The following is a 20,190-nucleotide window of genomic DNA, read 5'->3' on the forward strand; positions in this document are numbered from 1 at the left end:
AGTAGAGTGAGTGATAGAAGTATGTGCTCTAGCTTACACTAGATGTAGTTTAAGTTTAATTATTTTACATTTTTTGATTTTAAATATTGTTTAATTTTTATTAATTGCTTCATTGTTCTTTTTAAAGAACTGTAATATTTGGAGAATTTCATACACGGTATGATGTAAATGGTTTCATTTGTTGAGACTAATGTTTACTGAAATTTCACTCCATATTTAATATTAATAAGTTATAAGTAGATTGTTAACTTTGCTACCATTTAAGAGTCCTGTTGAGCTCTTTTATTCTAAAATTATCTATTAGTAATAAAATAAATATTTCAACCTAAAATAATCTATTTGTCAAAAGCATTTCACACATGTTTGCCCCATTTGAATATGCAGCCGGCATATCATACTCGTGGTTATATCACATTGTTACTGTATTACTATTCACAGATATGATTCGTGTGGGAAGCAGAAGCAAAAATGAGGTACTTGGCCAGTGTAATCTGAAATACCGCAAAGAGTGGTTCACAGGCCAGCTAGGCATAACATATTCTCAAACTAAAAGGAAACTGGATAGGTTCATTGTAAGTTGTTCTTATTTTTTAAAAAAACTTTGTATTCTGCGTTGGTGCTACCATGTCTTGGCTTCATTGATCTATTGGTTCTTTTTTATACATCCAACACCGAATTGCCTTCTCTTTTGATTGACACTACTTTATGTGAATTATTGTGTTCTCCTGCTCTACCAATGGACTGAAACTTCAGACCTGAAATTTTAGTTTTAGTATTGTTTTGACGCAAATTCTCCAATGAGCCATGTTCTCATATGGCTAAGTGGTAAGCATTTGAAACTAATTATTTTATAATTATTTATAATTATAATTAATTTATATTATTTAGTTTATTTTAATGATTTCATTCATTCAAGCTTAGCAAAAGATGTGGAAAGCAGGGTTATGAAGAAGGTGATTTTAATTTATTTTTTTCATATGATATTGTATTAATCAGGAATTACATTTTAAATTTTATTATCTAATATCTACCGTTAATACCACAAGTGTGTGGAGTCCTAAGTTATGCATTTTCACTACTGGCAGTTACTGCCTGCGCCTGCCATTATGAAAACCTACAAGTAACTGTTGATGAATTAACTTACTGTTGTGGATCAATTATCTCCTGTTGTGTACAAAGGCTAGGTGTACGATAACTGTTTTGAAATAGCAAAGAAAGGCAAAGAGAGATGATATTGAACAGAAAATATAGCTATCCGTGGAATTAATTGGTACTGCATATCCTTCATGTATAATAGTATTGCACATATGTAAAATATAAAACAGTATTGTAGTATTAGGTTTTAAAATAGAAATAGCAATCAAGTATTTTGGACATTACTGGCATAAGGAGAGTCAAATATATTTATATATTAATTTCATAATTAACCAATAAAGACGACTGGGTTTAGTGTAGTGGTAATATCCAAGTATTACATTCAAATATGAGTGGGGTCAGCTGTAGTGTCTCATTGTGCTTATATGAATACTTCTATTGGTTGAGAATGTAACCATCTGCAACCGCTGGAAACGGCTAATGGCGATACAACTTTTGTATTAACCCTTGGAACCCTGGCCGTTCTTGTCAATGTGTATCAGTAGTCCTGGGCAATTTGTCCAATGATCCGAAGTTTTTAAACTTTTATAAAAAATATTCAAATGTGCTCATAATACAATGATATTTGGTGAAACACTAGTAAAAAAAATCGGGCAGCCCACAGCAAATGTCATCAAACAGAAAAAAACAGCATTCCACTATTAATCGAGTTAAAACTATAAAAATTCGTATGATTTTAAAAACTCGTAAAAATATTTACAGTAGTATCATATCTATTGAGCACACGTTTATCATCATTTCATGACTCAGAATAAACTGGAAAATTATAGTTGATATCATAAAATTCTTCATTTGCATCACAATCATCTATGACCTACCAACGAACGAATCGTATCGATTTTTTCACGATATCGTTCTAATAAAATTTGTTTTTAAAATGAAGGAAGTAAATAAAGATATTTGAAAACTTACAATTACAAATGGAAGTGAAAATTCTGGTCTAACATCTTGTGTTACTTAGAAACAGCTTTTGTAAGCAGAGCCATGTGAATGCCAGAATAACAGCCATTAGGGATCAAAGCGTTCATCATTCAGTACCCAGACTGTAAACATTGACTAGGATATTGAATGTTTCATTTCAATTTACATCAATTTGCATCAATATGTATATGTTATCACATAAAAACATAAATTCAGTTTTTATATTATTACACAAGCTTTCTATTGAGATGCATTTATTGACATGTTATATTTCCAGCTTGATAGTTCTGCTTAATAAGTTACTTAAAAATTGAAGGGAACTAAATGAAAATGGCTTCCAGGCCATGTGACTTGTTTTAAACAATTTAGGTTTGATATCATTGTGTATAGCTAAAAAAAACAACTCTCTCTGGCCTAAAAAAAGTTTTCTACAAAGGTGTATGCTTATGGCAGTGCAACTCTATAAAAGTGTTGTTAATCATATGTCACTTGGGGTATTGTGGGCTAATCATGATGTTAACTTCGAGATAAGTCACAACTCGGCATCAGATCCGCCGTTGAGGAATCTCTCTTTTCATCAGTTTTTAAAGTTTTCTGTGTTTTTTGTTGCACCAACATTGTGTTATTAGTTTTGTTATTGCTTTCGGTAGCCTTTGAAACCCACATACAGATGCTTGATAATATTTCATTCTCTTGGTAGGAGGAGCAGAGTATCAATAAAATCAACCGAGAGATGAAGCACTCAAAAACCCACTTTTTTCTTTACGAACATCCCGGGCTTTTTGAAGACTTCCCAGAATTCTTTGAACAAATTCAAGACTATGCTGACGATCTGGAAGATAAGAGAATAGCTGGTGATGCCATGTACCACTGGCTGAAAGTTGGTATGTTATTTAATCAATCTCTACCAAATTACTTTGTGTAAACAATATTGCCTCTTTTCGATTGATTGGCCAATCGGTCCAAAATCAATAACAAATTATTCTATTCTAAAAATACTCCTTGCTTATTAACGTGACAAGCACTGAAGTTGGAGCCTTTGAGAGGCTGCGAAAATAGTACCACAATATGCTTGACTAGCCAAAGTTTTTTTATTACTCACAATCCTAATATATGCAGCATAATGTGAGGTGTGACATAATAAGTAGCATTTGCCGCATGATATTTCCAAATCATTTCTACCTTTACATATGTCAAACAATGACACTTGCAAAAAGCTGGTACAATAAAAATCAAGAGCAAAATTTCCAAAGTATGTGAAAGCTGTCAAGTATGTTTATTATTGTATGACTGTTTTATAAAAAGGAACCATGAGAATATTTGCTTGATTTATCCTACAATTTCCATGTGCATTCAGTTAGTCACTATGACTTACATTATTTTACTTTTTATTTTTGTTAGTGTTCATTATAATTTCAACTAGCGGAATGTCCGACGTTGCATGAGTAATAAAAACAGCTTATAATCAGGAGCAGGTAATGTAGTTACCTGCCACTTGCACATTGCCAATGGCTAATTTGAGCAAGCTAGTATCCATATTGTTGAGCTTAGTAATAAGAGCCGTGAGAGCAAGCTTAGTGATCTTGCACCGTAATGTATTGCAAAGTCGCTATGCTATTTTAACTTGGATAACCACTCGTATCGCTCAATGAATCCAATGCATCTTGCGTAGCTCAATTGGTTAGCTTATTGCCAGGTAAATGGGACATTCCGAGATCAAATCTTTTGCGATATGGTTTTTTCATTTCAGGATTGTAATAGCTATAGCTAAATAGACGGACAGACACTGAGATTTATTTATATAGATTAATTCATATATTTCAGTTTGTTTTCAATTTGAGCCAAAACGATTAGTACTAAAAAACTACATTGCCAAAACATGGGTACCAAGAGATCAGCGTCAAAATAGAACCAGGCTCCAACTGCCAAATCCTTTTTATGGCATGGAAACTCCCAAGTTCATACAAACAATAAGAACGAGTCTTAGCATTTTTTTTATTTGAAAAAAAAATCCATGTAGAAGCTCCTTACAATATCACAACACTCTTTCAAAACTTCTGAAAGACAGCTTGTGCGTAGACATACCGACAAGGAATACAAACTGGTCAACTTTTTTATCTCTTGGTAAATATAGGTGTACTAAGAGTAGAGCTGTTATCGTAAATCCTACTGTTTTACCTAAATTATGTAATTTTGGAAAAGACTATACAACATTTTGTTAAACATAAAACAAAGTAGATAGACTCTTGGCATTGCAGTTGTTTAATGAAACTATTATATCTGTAGATATTTTGCAAGGAAAGTGCATGGCATGATGCAGTCATTCACAAGCATGCATATGCACTTGAACTAGACATTGTGCTCATAGAATTGTATCCTCTTGCAGATCCTCCCTCAAAAAACCAATCAGAAGAAAATGGTGAAGAGCAACCGTCAGTCTCTGTATCAGCCAATGAGGACGGTGTTGATGATTCAATAGGTAAGCCATATAGATGGGCATAAAATTCATTGATTAGGGAAGTCAGCAGACATGTCACATATAGCCAGTAGTCAACTTACTGCTGTCATATATAGATAGTATTATAATTACTTGCTGTCATATATAGCTGCTAGTCTACCTACTGGCTGTCATATATAGCTAGCAGTCTACTTGCTAGATGTCACATATAGCTAATAGTCTACTCACTGACTGTCACATATAGCTAGTAGTCTACTCACTGGCTGTCTTATACAGCTAGTAGTCTACTTACTGGCTGTCACATATACCTAGTAGTCTACTCACTGACTGTCATACATAGCTAGTAGTCTACTCACTGGCTATCACATATACATGTAGCTAGTAGTCTACTTAATGGCTATCACATGCAGCTAGTGGTATACTCACTGGATGTCACATATAGCTAGTAGTCTACTCACTGGCTGTTATATATAGCAAGTAGTCTACTCACTGGTTATCACATATAGCTAGTAGAATACTCACTGGATGTCACATATAGCTAGTTATCTACTCACTGACTGTCACATATAGCAAGTAGTCTACTCACTGACTGTCATATATAGCTAGTAGTCCACTCACTGGCTGTCACATATAGCTAATATGCTACTCACTGACTGCCACATTTAGCTAGTAGTTGCTGGGGTACAAATTTAAACATTTTTAACAGCCCAGCCGAAGCCGAATTTTCTCACATCATCTTTTGAACGTCGGTCTTGCATTGATCATTCGATATAGGCTATGATATAATTCGAATACAGTCAACATCTTGGCTAGGCCATTACAGATGTGATCTGTTGTTACATATTTCACCATTATGTTACCAGATCTCAATAGTGACAGAGATGTTGAGAATCGGCGGCTAGACTTGAATGATGATGACACTCAGTGGAAGCGGAGATCAAGTAAGAGTTTTGAGACAGAATGGTCAATCCTAGATGTTTTTGCTACTTTTACAGTATTATTTTTGCAGGTGTCTATTTCTTTTAATAAAGGTAATCTTTCTGCAGATACGTATAACTTTTTTTCTTCTTGAAATTCATTGAGTTGCTCAAAATCTGGTCAGATTTAAGGTAAACCTGCTTAGTATGAACAACCTTGTTTGAATGAATAACATACATAATACTGTAGTGTGCTAGCATATAACAAATATAATACTGTAGTGTGCTAGCATATAACAAACATAATACTGTAGTGAGCTAGCATATAACAAACATAATACTGTAGGGTGCTAGCGTATAACAAACATAATACTATAGTGTGCTAGCATGTAACAAACATAATACTGTAGTGTGCTAGCATATAACAAACATAATACTGTAGTGTGCTAGCATATAACAAACATAATGCTGTAGTGTGCTAGCATATAACAAACATAATACTGTAGTGTGCTAGCATATAACTAGCAAATCAACATTAGCTTTCTTCATGATGGCAAGTTGTTGAATCATTATTTGGTTGTAAAAATTACTTCAACGAGAGAAGATATTTTATGAAACTGACTAAAGCCCATAAGTGACTCTTACACTTTATGTGTAGACATTTATAGAATAGAGTAATTCTATGTGTGTGGTTACTGAGGTAATTGGACCAAGTTTTACTTCTGGACGAAATCTGACACGAGTTTATGTAAGGTTGCCTTGAATTTGAGTTTATTCATGTCACATGACTCGTGCTTTCTCTTAAAAACATCAGCAGCTAAAAAAACATTCTTAGCTTCGTGTACTTCACTTCTCTGATAATTTTTTCACGCAAATCAATACATGTGAGTATTTTCAAATAATTAAAATTTTTAACTTTGCTTCTATTCGATCTGTTTATTAAATAGTAATAAACAAATACCTTATTTCCAGGCAACTTTTTAAATTTCATAATATTTTTAAGACCTTTTAAGACCCTTTTATTATTTGCACTTTAAAGAAATATAAAAACTTTTTAGACTTCATGGCTAAAGCAGGTGATAAAGTTGTTCATACAGAATTCTTGAAATGGCCATAAAAAGGATATCCCAAAGCTTTGTCACAGTTGGTTCAAGTTGCTGTTTTACTCAGATTTCAATGTTCAAATTTAATGGTGATTGATATAGGTAGATATAATAAACCCCAGATGTGCGAATAAAGAAAATAAGTGAGACATATAAATAGCATGACACAACCTCATGGTGATGTGTAGAGTGAATCAGCTGATCTATGAATTCCTATTGACTTAAAGATGTTGTTGCGTCAAATTTGAGTTGATTTCAAAAGAAAGTATTTTTTGTTTGTTTATCAGTACATATGTTGTTTGTTGTGTTAGGTGATCTCATTGTCAAGATATTTGATTATTAAAGTCGAAAAAATTTGATCGCAGTAAAAACGCTCAGGCCAAAAAAGCATGCACAGACTTGCCCAAAATGATGTAACGCGTGATACAACCTGCCTCTATCTCTCGTATTCACATCGGCTATTGCGATAAAAGTCTATTCCTACGCGGCTCTAATGGCATATATTTTATCTCGTATTTGCTTGTGTTGGCTAGAACAAAATTTTAAATCCTGCTACAGATACGTTATTATCAACGTCTCAAACGCCTCAAACATGGAAAATTAAAAACTGGTCATATTAGCTTTTTCTAAATGCTGTGTAAACATCTTAGTACCAACTGATAGTTCTACCGGTCTACGGTAAGTATGTTTGAGCAAACTATGTAGTATAAGGTCTTTGTATCGGCACAGTTCCGCCGCTACCCACACTAACGATATACAGCCTCCTACAAGTCCCACCCACATGATGCCCATTGTCTATCCTGGGAGGAGGGGCTGCATATCATTCCACACACAGAAAAATAGTTTCTTACTAAGTAAAATAAGCAAGCCGCATCTTTGAAAAGAATATGTGGCGAAACCAACTACATCCCTAAAAGTCATGTACATTGTATAGTCGACTGTCAACGTTATCGAGTCATTATTGGTATCAATTTGTAGAAAAAAATTCTTTTTACTTGATTCAGATATTGATTCAAAAATTACTTGATTCAAGTACTAAACAAGTGGTGAGACTATGCCAAAGTGCCTGTCCATGCGTCTCTGATTGCACTTCATAAATCCATCTATCAGACAAGATTTCAGCACAGGTGTCAAAAGGGCTATGATGTATTCAATGTTCTGCAAATCATGTTTTGCATCATCTTCAACAATATTATTTTATTATATAATTTTTACAAGCAAAAATTTTCATCTCGGCATAAAGCTTTTATTAAAAATATCTATCCAAGTCGTGGCCACTCACATAGTTTCAGCTGATACAATAAGACAAATTCATCTACTGCAGCAAACTCAAACAAAACATGTTTTATGCAGCACACATTCAAGTCTCTCTTTCCCCTTTATGGCAGTTTCCACACTGACAAAGCTGCTTCGGCTGGTGGGACCACATAAACATCCTGTAATAAATAAAACAAATGCAATAAATATATGTCATTCATAGATAGGTCATTTTAACGTGTATTTACTGAAAGCTTTCAAATGGGGAGTTAGATAGATTGCGAGTGTAATTTTCAAAATGAATAAATGTTTAACAAAAGCACAAGCACGCCAAGCCAACGATTCAAACCTTTGGTTCTGGAAGTTAAAGATGTGCATTGATCAATCGATTTTCCTCACTTTCTACAAGTGAGAAGTGAACATCTAAAGTCTAATCATAAATCTAGTTTACTAGCTAAAACTGCCAAAAAAATTTGAAGCAAATATAGCTAGGTGAAACGATAAAAAATTATAAAACGATGATTGGTGATAGCAAAAAGTTATAATTCTATTAATTAGTACATGTATTAATGAGTACTAAAATTATTACCTTTAGTATATTCATCAATCTAAGCCATTGTATTGCTAGATGCTATGGATTAAAAAGAAGCCGTCAAGAACTCACTATGCATACGTATCTCGCATGCGCGCACAGGAAATTACATTAGAATCTCAAACAGGGAAATATAATCTGAATGTAAACTCAACAGTGTTTCAGAAAATTGATCAGGTTTCAGGGCGTGTATCCGGCAGAAAGCCGTGGTTTATTTTTGCATTAACACCTTACAATAGTTATGCAAACAGGAAACGTCTTCCCCTTTTGAAAACCATAACCTATATAGATATTGTAAACACAACTGTAAACTGAGTAAACTATATGATATAAAGGAACAAGGTTCCTAAGACTGATTGTCCATATTAGGAAAATAAGGCACATGGCAAAATACAAACTAAAAGCATAAAACTAAAAACTAAAAACAACAAGGATCAGCGCCAAATTTTGGAAAACCTTCTAATAAAAGCTGCTTTACATTTTCTCTATCAACCTAGTGGGCGCTATGACCTTGCGGTCATAATGGGTGACTGGTGGGGGCTTTGAGCCGACTACAGGCGTTGCCATACTAGGTGAATCTAACACCTGGCTGCCTGTATCATTATCAATCCCTGGTGTCAAATCATCAGTATCTGCCTTTGGTATCCGCTGCAAACGCCTTCTGTTGCACCTATACTATTGGCCCTCTTGGCGCTCTACAATGTATGAACGAGGGCCATTAGCCTCTCCTGTCACAGTCAAAAGGCTCTGACCAAGTTTTTTCAATGTCATTTTTCATCCTAACTTGATCACCTGGGTTTAGCGGAAGCAACGGATGAGAGCCTTGATTGTATCTATTGGCTGTCTTTTTCTTATATCGGGCATCTCGTTCACGCACGTCCTCCTCTGTCATTTTGGTTGGCATTATGTTCTGTAGTAGCGACGGCATTGTAGTTCTGATAGGACACCCAATCATGAGCTCAGCTGGCGAGACACCTGTAGCCTCAATAGGAGTGGCTCTATATACCATGAGAGCTAGTAAAGGATCCTCCTGATCTAATATGCGTTTGACAGTCCTTACACTACGCCCTGCTAGTCCATTTGATTGAGGGTATTTCGGTGACGAAGTAAAGTGCACGAAACCATACTTGTTAGCAAATTCGCGGAAGGCTTTGCTGCTATACTGTGGACCATTGTCACTGACTATCTTTTCAGGCACACCCCACCAAGAAAATACTCCTTTAAGCCTGTTAATTAGGGCTTCACTTGTGGTCTCTGTCAGGTGCACCAGTTCTATGTATCTCGAGAAGTAATCTGTTACTACGACATATGTCATTTCATTGTGTACCAGCAGGTCAGTTCCAACAACTCTCCATGGTCCCTCAGGCAACAGGGTTTGCCTGATAGGCGCTTTTACCTGAGCCGGTCAAGTTTTCTGACACAATCCACATCTGGCTATCTTGCCTTCAATATCCTTGTTAATTTGTGGCCACCACACAGCTACGCCAGCTCTGAGCTTACATTTGTTTACGCCCATGTGGCCCTGGTGAATCACATTCAATGCCTCCTCTTTCAGATCAGTGGGAATTACAATGCATGCATTATGCAGTAAGAGTTCGTCTGCCACAGATAGGTGAGCTCTATTTCTGTGAAAGTCAATGAGCGCTTCAGATTCATCCTTTAAATACCTGGGCCATCCTTCAGTAGTAAATTTCATAGCCCGTACAATGGTGTCTTCAGTTGTCGATGCCGTTCTGATTCTATCAATGAGCAATGCTGACACAGGTAAAGATTCTAACAGTTCATCCACATAGTGGTCTACTTCCCTATCATTCTTATCCTCACAGCTTTGCACTGGGTGTCGTGATAAACAGTCAGCTATTAAAGATGTGGTTGCGTCAAAAAATTTGATTTAATGAAATTAAGACCCATAAAAGGCTAAAACATCAGCTACAATTTGATGTCATTTTTGTCTTTGTAGACCAACCCTGTCCAGAGATATATGCGTTTGAATGAGGCCCTCTTTTAAAAAGTGCACGTTCCAGCGGGTGCTTCTTTCGTGACGTCACAAGCAATATATCTGAAAAGAAACCACGAGCGATAAATATGAGGTCACTTCCTTAGCCAATCATTAGCGCGAAATTTTTATATAGGCCGTAATAAATGTTATCACTCGTAAAACGTGTTGTCTGTGATCCCAAATTTAGAGATTTTACTCTATTATTAAATCGCACGGACATCGGTATTTACTAAATTACTTAACATCGTTACTTTAATTAATTACTCGATCGACACGTTTTATTGGCGAACAACATACATGTAATTGTAAAATTGCTGTAAAGTTACTGCGAAGGTGACTCCGAGTTTTCTTGGCATCAGGTAGTTAAAGTTCTATGGAGGAAGATCGGAGAATGGAGGTAAATTTATCTTTTTCTCTGAGTCTTCTATAGAGTTTCCTGTTGAGTTTACATTCAGATTATATTTCCCTGTTTGAGGCTATATGTAGTGTATGTACAGTGAGTTCTTGACGGCTTTTTTTTAATCTTTAGCATCTAGCTATACAATGGCTTAGATTGATGAATATACTAAAGGTAATATTTTACTACTCATTAATACATGTACTAATTAATAGAATTATAACTTTTGCTATCACTAATCATCGTTTTATATTTTTGTATCGGTTCACCTAGCTACATTTGCTTCAAAATTTTTGTGGCAGCTTTATCTAGTAAATTAGATTTATGATTTGACATAAGATGTTCACTTTTCACTTGTAGAAAGTGAAGAAAATCGATTGATCAATGCAAATCTTTAATTTCCAGAACCAAAGCTCCGATTCGTTGGCTCGGCGTACTTGTGCCTTTGTTACACGTTTGTTCGTTTTTAAAATTACACTCGCAATCTATTTAACTCCCAATTTGAAAGCTTTTAATAGATACGCTTTAGAATGACATATCTATGAATGACATATATTTATTGCATTTGTGTTACTGATTACAGAATGTTTATGTCGTCCCACCATCCGAAGCAGCTTTATCAGTGTGGAAACTGCCATAAAGGGAAAAGAGAGACTTGAATGTGTGCTGCATAAACCATGATGTTTTGTTTGAGTTTGTTGCAGTAGATGAATTTGTCTTATTGTATCAGCTAAAACTATGTGAGTGGCCACGACTTGATGAATATTTTTAATAAAAGCTTTATGCTGAGATAAAAATATTTTTGCTTGTTAAAATTGTATAATAAAATAATATTGCTGAAGATAATACAAAACATGATTTGCAGAATATTGTAGTGAATTGGATATGGTATATGGATGTCCGCAGAACTGGCGAATGTGAGTTCAAATTCAGTTTCAGCAGACTTCTCATCCTTAAAACTCTATCCCTATGTATATTCTTTCCAAAGACGTGGCTTACTTACGGTAGTAAGAAACCAGTACTGTAGTGTAGTGCTGGGCACGAGTACTTCTTGGTCAACGGGTTTAGACCCGCCCCCTTCTGTTCGGGTTTTTCGAGTATCGGGTAGCTAGTAGTGCTAGGCTCGGGTATTTCTTTGCCAACGGGTTTTTTGGGTATCGGGTTTGTTGATATGGATTTTATGTTTAAATTTTCTAAACAGATATATCTTCAAATTTACAAAGCAATTATATTTCTTTTCAATTTATTTATCATTTTTCACAGTTTTTATCGACTGACATTCGTAGTCGCAGCGTTAACAGGTGGATTGTTAAACAGTCAAGATAGTCTGGGGCTACAGGGCATTTTCGTGTCAACAGGTGGCAGAAGATAGGGTCTATGGTAGCTTAATACTTAAGCATGTTCTATGTACCTCTCTGACTTTTTGTAGATGGTGCTCCAAATCTCATAAAAAACTTTACATTATTGGCTTTTTCCGTTAGTAAGGCTTGTTGGCTTAGTAAAGCTTGGTTATAATGAATTATGTAATCCATAATAGCTAGCTGTGGTAATCAATTTAAACAGAGTTATTAAATTCTCACTGCTACTACCAACGCTGATGGCTGTTTCTAACAAGGCGATAGCGGAAACAGACTAAGGCCCTATGTGTTATTGGTGATAGCGAACACGCGCCGTATTAAAAAAGGCATAGATTTGTTTACGAAGCCGATTTGGCTAATTGCGCAAATAAAATTTGATGTAAGTATTTCTTCTCACTTTTTAATGACAAGTAATCACTGCTTGACTACAATATTTTTAGTAGGTATAGTAAATAAGGTATAATATGTTTTATTCTATCTATTAAATTAAAGACTCGTTAAACCCCATTGTCATGCCTCCTTAGCAAAAATGACACAGAAATGCTCTGTGGTTCCAGACTAAGAGCGCAGGGTGCAATAGACCGAGTTTTTGTTAACACTAACCGACGGATCTGTGTACCAAAACCCAAACTTGAATGTCAAAACCCGAACCCGAAGGACCGGAATACCAGAAATCTCTATTACCCGATACTCGAGAGAAGATAAACCCGCGAGTTCAATGAGTATCACTACCCATGCCCAGCACTACTGTAGTCGGTGTAGGCAATGATATTCAGCCCCGCCCCAAGGATAGGCAACGGACATAAGGTGGGCAGGACTTATGGGAGGCTGTATATCGTTAGTATGGGAACTGTGCTGATACAAAGACGTTATTCAACATAGTTAGCTTGACAGAATTACCGTAGACCGGTAGAATTGGTAGTCGGTACCCAAATTTTTACACAACACTTGGAGAAATTGATTAGAACAAATCTTCAATTTTCATTATTTGATGCCTTTGAAACATCCATAATAATGCATCTGTAGCTGGATTTAAAATTTTATTCTAGCCAACATGAGCAAATACAAAATAAGATATATGCCAATAGAGCCGCGTAGGACTAGTCTTTTATCGCAAATAGCCGATGTGAATACGAGAGATAGAGACAGGTTGTATAACGCGTGACATTATTTTAGGCAAGTCTGGGCACGTTTTTGTGGCCTGAGTGTTTTTACGGCGATCAGATTTTTTCGGTTTTAATCTTCAACTATCTTGGCAATGCGATTGCGTAACACAACAAACAACATATCAACTGATAGAGAAAAAAAATGCTTTCTTTTAAGATCAACTCAAATTTGACGCAACCACATCTTTAACAGACACTTTCCAGGAACATGCTGTGCCTGTGGATTTTATCTCATTAGCCTCATTAACAGTCTCTGGCATCTAATAGGGACAGCATTGAGATCACAACCAATGAAGAGAGGCACCAATGGCTTGTGGTCTGTTACCAAATGAAAACTGTCTAAGCCGCGCAGGTACTGATCGAACTTCTCACATGCCCATACACTTGCCAAGCATTCCTTCTCTATCTGCGAGTATCTGCACTCTGCTGGTGTAAGGACTCTAGATGCAAATGCGATAGGTTTGTCATTACCTTCATTTTCTCTGTGGAATGACGGCACCAAGTCCATAGCTGCTAGCATCAGCGGCTACTGTAGTCTCTTTATCTGGGCTGTAAAATGCCAGAGTAGGAGCTGTCAGGAGTTGCTCTCGTACCTCTTTCAGGGCACTTTGCTGTTCCAGGTCCCCATACCATACCACATCCTCCTTCAATAAGTCTGACATTGGTCTCATGGTTTTGGCAAGGTTAGGGATGAATCTGCCCAAGTAATTTATCATACCAATCATCGGTCTCAACCCCGTAACATCTTCTGGTGGCTTCATGTTCATGATAGCTTCAACTTTGCTGCTATCCATGCTCATACCCTCTGAGCTGAACACATGTCCCAGAAACTTCAACTTTTCCACTCCAAACATGCATTTCTTCTTATTTAGCTCCACCCCATTGTCTCTCAATCGTCGAAGGACAATATTCAAATGCTGATTGTGTTCTTCCCTGTCACGTTCTGTGACAATAATGTCATCCTGATAGGCAACCACTCCATCTATGCCCTCTAAGAATTCATTGATATTGGCCTGGAATATCTCGCTGGCTGAGCTTATTCCAAAAGGGACTCGTTTGAAACAGTATCTTCCTTTCGGTCCAATAAATGTAGTAAGCCTCTGACTTTCACCATCCAATTTCAGCTGATAGTAGCCTTAGGCTGCATCTAAACTAGAGCACACTTTACCTCCTTCCATTTTTGTTATAATGTCATCTACAGTAGGAAGAGTATAGTGCTCCCGCTTGATGGCTCTGTTAAGCTCTCTGAGATCAACGCATATTCTGACCTTCTTTCAACCTTGTCTGGTTTCTTTTGGTACAACCACTATAGGTGAGCACCAATCAGTGGGTTCTGTTACCCGCTCAATGACACCAATTTGCTGCATTCTTTGCAATTCCTCATGCACAGCCTCTATCAACGGTATGGGTATCCTGCGAGCAGTTTTCATTTTAAACGGTTCCACTCCTGGTTTTAGCCGAATTTTCACAGCCGACCCTTTCATGCACCCTAGCTCTTTCAGTTTATCCCTTTGCCTGCGCACCTCATGAATGTTCAACTTTACTAACTGTATCATTTCAGACCAGGTTCTAGATAATAAATTGTTAGTACATTTTGCTACATAAACCTTGAACTTATACAGTTTGTCCTTGACTAGGGTTTTTGCCATGAACGTCCCTTTACACTCAATGGTGCCAGACACACTGTTGAGAACAGCTTTGGTAGGTGTCAGTTCAGGCACTGGCTGCAGCTTTTGGTATGTATCATCAGTCATGAGCATCACATCTGCTCCGGAGTCAATTTTGAATTTAATGTCACTGTTGTTAATTCTCAGTTTTACATACCACGGGCTAGATTTAGATTCATCTTCGACAGAAGCAAAGAAGAGTTCGTCAGCCTCAAACTTAGGTTCTTCCACTTCCTGAACTGCCTCAGACCTGCAGCACCTTTAGAAGTGTCCAACTTTACCAAATTTGTGACAGGAGCTTTCTTTTGCTGGACATGTTTTATCTTGTGAATGCTTCGCATATCCACATTTCTGACATTTGTCACCTTGTCGTTTAGGTTTGAACCGTTGGGATTGACCAGGTTTAATGGGATGAGCTGCAGTAGCCTCTGCTATATGTGTGGATTCTAACACACGACTAGCTTTGCTCAACTTAGCTGACCTACACCACTTTACTACATTCTCTAATGTTAATTCATCCTCTTTCTTTTCCATCAAACATTCAGCTAATCTAGAATCATGCATACCAAAAAGTATTCTATCTCTTGTGTTCAGTTCTAATTGATTACCAAAATCACAAAAATCTGCATATCTCTTAATCCTAAGCCAAAACATATCAAATAATTCACTCTCATTTTGTTTAGCTTCAAAAAATTGTCTTCTATTATATATGGTGTTCTTCCTAGGGTTACAATACTTTTCAAATTTAGCTAAAACATCATTTATGACTTTACTCTTACTCTCCTCTTCCTCCGAGAACGTAGTCTGCGTGTACACTTCACGTACGTCTTCACCACCACAGTGCAAGAAAATAGCAACTTTCCTAGCCTCGTCCTTCTTAGCGCTACCGACTATCCCTAAAGCAACCAAGTAATTCTCGAATGTCCGGCGCCATCGGCGCCAAGTAGCGACCAAATCGGGTGCTTTGAGGTCTAACTCAGCTGGCGGAGGCAATGAACTTGCCATATTGACGACGCATAAGGCGATTGCAGTGGATTATCACCTAAGCTGCCACCATGTTTCAGAAACTTGATCAGGTTTCAGGCGTATATCCGGCAGACTGCCGTGGTTTATTTCTGCATTAACACCTTACAATAATTATGCAAACAGGAAACACAACAGTATATATATAGGAGACTCAAAGTAAAAGATAAATTTACCTCCATTCTCCTATCTTCCTCTGTAGCACTTTAACCACCTGATCCTCAGAAAACTCGGAGTCACCTTCGCAGTAACTTTACAGTAATTTTTACCAAGCCTGTATTCCCTGGTTGCAAGTTGGGGCGGCTAATGTTAGGTGACTAGTTATGAGCATTTGGGGGTTTGGAGGGGGCAGTGTAAGCCCCTAACAGATTTCTTTCATGTAGGGCCTCAACCGGGCATCTCGTGTAAAGTTTAAAAATTTTTTATCGGAAAGTATAAACATTTTTCTGTTATTTGAGATTTGTTTGTTTTAGGTGATGTAACTGCCAGGACGTTTTCAGATTAAAATAGGCTAAACATGACTGCAGTTAAAACGCTCAGAAAAAAATACCTTTTTCTTTTGAGCGTTTTATCAAAGATCAATTTTGCCGATTTTATTCTAAGTTTATCCGAAGGTTTTCACGCTTTTGCTGGGCCATTTCCAAGCAGATGGTTGTTAAATTTTTACCTTTTGCAAACTTTTATAAAATCGTTAACAAGAATATTTTGCCGATGATGATGATAATAATGATGCCTAAGAACTATTAAAAGTTGACGTTTATCTCTATGGCTTGGAATGAAGTGATAAAAACCGTTTCCGTAGCCGTTGGGCAAATAACTGTTCGAATTAATAATGTTGAGGTCAAGTTATCTAAAGCAGTTTATCATTGCGTGGGTACAGACCAAACAAATCCGTTCGAGTTAATCACGTGTTCGTGACAAAATTTTACATTTTATCCGAGGGTGAGTTATCCGAGTTTGACTGTATTTAACCGCCAAAAATTCCTAAAAAGTTGGGGCGGCTTAGCCGGCCAGCCACCCCAGGGAATACGGGCCTGATTTTCAAAATTCTGTTGTTCGTCAATAAAACGTGTCAATCGAGTATCATGGAATAAAAGTAGTATGGCAGTCATCATGAATGACATAAATGTCATTCATGCTCTCTGCCGACTTACCAATGTACTGACATATATCTGCCACTGTTTTGGTGATGTCAATGGTTAGAAAGAGTTCCTCGTCACCGAACTTCTCGTCTTCACCTTCCTCAGCTTTTGTCTCTTCCTTCATATTTTAAATCCTATTCCTCTGCTCTAGTCGACAGACTCTCTGCTGTAAAGTTTTGATTCTTCTTTCTAAATTTGAAATACGTGTGACAGCAGGCTGTTTAGGTCTACTACCATGTCGGCAGCTCATTTTTGAGGCTGTAGCTGTGTCCTGATTGTCAAAAGCTGCAGGATGCTCATCATCATGAATAGTAGTATCACCAGGTGTAGTATATTCAGGGTCAGATATTATGGTGCTGGCCGCTGTCTGAGATTTTCTTCCATGTTTCAGCAGGCTTTCTGTTCTTATGGTTGGTATCTATCTTTTCACAGCTTTTGGCTGAAGGTAGGCTGGATAAGCTGTAAATATTGTAGGTATTGCATCAGATTTTAGCATTGGTTTTTTTCAATACCTGGTGAAACTTTGTAGCAGTCTTTCTCAAAGTGTCTACTGCAAATTATAGAGCTTGATGTTGGGGTCCAATCCTGTCTTCGCACCGCCTTTACCCAAGCATTACGGGTTTCAGCTCGTTTCTCGTTTGGAAAGCGGCGAAAGGCCAGATCTGGGCACTGCTCCAGATTGTTTGAACATCTATAGTCACAGCACTGGCTGCAGCTTGACTTTTTCTCAGCCTAAACATTAACAATACATACATGTACTAGAACAGCTATGGCCAAATGGCGGATCTAGATCTGGATCTTTTTAGTTTTTTTGTGGATCTTTCAAGTTGTCTGTTAAAAAAGATGGTTTAAGTATTTTTTAAAAATTTGGTTTTAAAAAGATTATTATAAACTTTTCTTAGAATTTCTTTGTAAATTCATTGTATTCAGCAATGAATTTTGTGAAAAATATCATGAAACATGACTAATAAATACCCATCTTCATGAACATAAAGAGTCGCTGCAAATAGCAGTAAACCACGTTTTGATAGTATGTATTGTGAATTCAAAGTCTTCTCATCATTTTCTCACTGATATCAGACATATTTATTACATCACATTCATTCACTGATTTTTAGTAAAATTAAATATATAAAAAGTTTTTTAAAATCGTATTTTACGCCTTGTTTTAGGATGTACACAAATAATTGCATGTTTATGTATAGTAAAAAAAAATGCACATCTACAGCTTGTTGTGGATCTTTAATGTGTGTTGTGGATCTTTAATGTGTCAGATTTGGCTGTAACGGATCATGGCCAAAATCATTTGGCCATCCCTGTACTAGAATGAATATCATTACATCACTTGGAATGAGACAAAAAAGACATTTGATCAATCATGCCAAGCTAGATTACAACCCTATCAGCTGAGAGAAAAGTTTGTAATATGTGTTGTTGTAATCAGTCTAGACACTCTTTCTTTTGATAGTCCCAAGCATTCATTCACTTCAGTTTTAATTCAGAATATTCATAAAAAGGTATGTTCGTTGTGAGACCATGATGAAACAAGTAAGTTCAGTTGAGTTGGTAGTTAGCTTGTTTCCAGTAGTTTCTTACAAAGTAAACCAATGATATAGTACATGTGCAAAGGTTTACCATGTATTTAAATTTTTTATTGTGAGTTCACATACCTGGGTGTTGTAGTCTCCTCTGATGACATTTCACCAAGAATTTGGTGTTATTGTTACATTTATGACTTAAAAACCAGTATGACAAGCATGCTTTCACTACTAAACTCATTGCTCAGCTGAAGGTGCTGTTGCTGTGATGCTCATCACTGTGACGTAACGTCGTGAAAACAATAGCCAATTATATGCCTCACTTTCGCTCTATTGTAATGATAGCTATTCGCCAATCTAGGGTTTATTATATCTATGGCGATTAATATCCGAGGATATTAGGCCAACAAGCAATGTATATTTTGTTTGTGAAAAGTGTTTAATATTTTGAGTGAATTATCATTTTAGAGCATGGAATAATCTATTTGTAATTTGGGTTAACTTGTAACAAAATAAGACCTTTCATTGTTAAACCAAAGTTGATTTACTATTTCATTCTTACATCATGTTCATACACTCCCCAAAGTTACTAGAACAATGAAAATCACACCTCAGCTTACGGTCACCTCAACATGCAAACTTTTAAACATATAAGGTCAAATTTGAGCAAATATCTTTCTCGACATGGCAAGTAATTTCTAACATACAACCTCCCAAATATTTTCAAATTTTGTAGTTTTGTAAGTCAGTACATATAAGTATATGCAGCTCTTTTCCATATGGATTATCCTCTCAAATAATAATTTCGTACCTTGTTTATTTAATTTTCAAATCTTGGAAAATCTTTAGAGTAACTTTTAAAAAACAATGAAGCCATGTAGTAATGATTGTGAAAAAATTGTTAAAACAAAGGAAAAAAATGTACACTTGAACTCTGTGAAACTGTTTGATCATTAAAAATATAATATAAAATTACAAAATCAAAAAGGTTGAAATACCTTATTTTGATTTAAAGTTGATTTAATCTGAGTTGAATTAACTCTGTATCTCTATTATCACGATTACCTTGTTATCACCATGGTAAACATGACTTGTTACACTTGTTTCCAGATTCAAGCCACCGTGAAGATTTTGTTAAGACTAAAGTTTATGCAAGCGCAGCACTGCGAAAGAGCATAAATAGCTCAGGCATTCTGTCAGATGAAAGGGTTGAAGATTTGAAAGGTTTGGCCGCTGCAGGAAAACTAAATATCACAGTAGATCTTTCTGTAGATGACAGGTAAGAAAATAGCTGAACACGTACGGTGAGCGGAGGGGCTTACTCGTTGAATATTTTAATGTTTTAATTCATCTATATAAATCTCGAAGGTTGTCTGTATGTATTTTGCTATGTTCAGCTATAGTTATTAAAATTTAAGAATGAAATGTCTGTTTCATGCTGGATTTGAACTCACCGAGATTGCAACCACAAGATTAGAACTACACATGTAACCACTG

The 20,190-nt window shown here is 36.4% G+C and overlaps 1 protein-coding gene and 1 long non-coding RNA gene across 2 annotated transcripts in view; both read left to right on the forward strand.

Annotated features, from left to right (window-relative positions):
• LOC137404906 (NFX1-type zinc finger-containing protein 1-like) overlaps nucleotides 1-20,190 on the forward strand; it is a 69,243-nt gene that overhangs the window by 23,799 nt on the left and 25,254 nt on the right. The window contains exons 12-14 of the mRNA XM_068091132.1: nucleotides 439-572; nucleotides 2,777-2,960; nucleotides 19,855-19,972. Of these exons, the coding sequence (XP_067947233.1) occupies nucleotides 439-572; nucleotides 2,777-2,960; nucleotides 19,855-19,972 (436 nt within the window). The remainder of the gene's footprint in view (nucleotides 1-438; nucleotides 573-2,776; nucleotides 2,961-19,854; nucleotides 19,973-20,190) is intronic.
• On the forward strand, nucleotides 4,466-19,847 carry LOC137404035 (uncharacterized). Its single transcript, XR_010979645.1, has 3 exons — nucleotides 4,466-4,555; nucleotides 5,398-5,475; nucleotides 19,804-19,847. It is a non-coding gene; the product is annotated as an uncharacterized lncRNA (long non-coding RNA).

Source organism: Watersipora subatra, chromosome 9 (assembly GCF_963576615.1).
Source record: "Watersipora subatra chromosome 9, tzWatSuba1.1, whole genome shotgun sequence".
NCBI lineage: Eukaryota > Metazoa > Bryozoa > Gymnolaemata > Cheilostomatida > Watersiporidae > Watersipora > Watersipora subatra.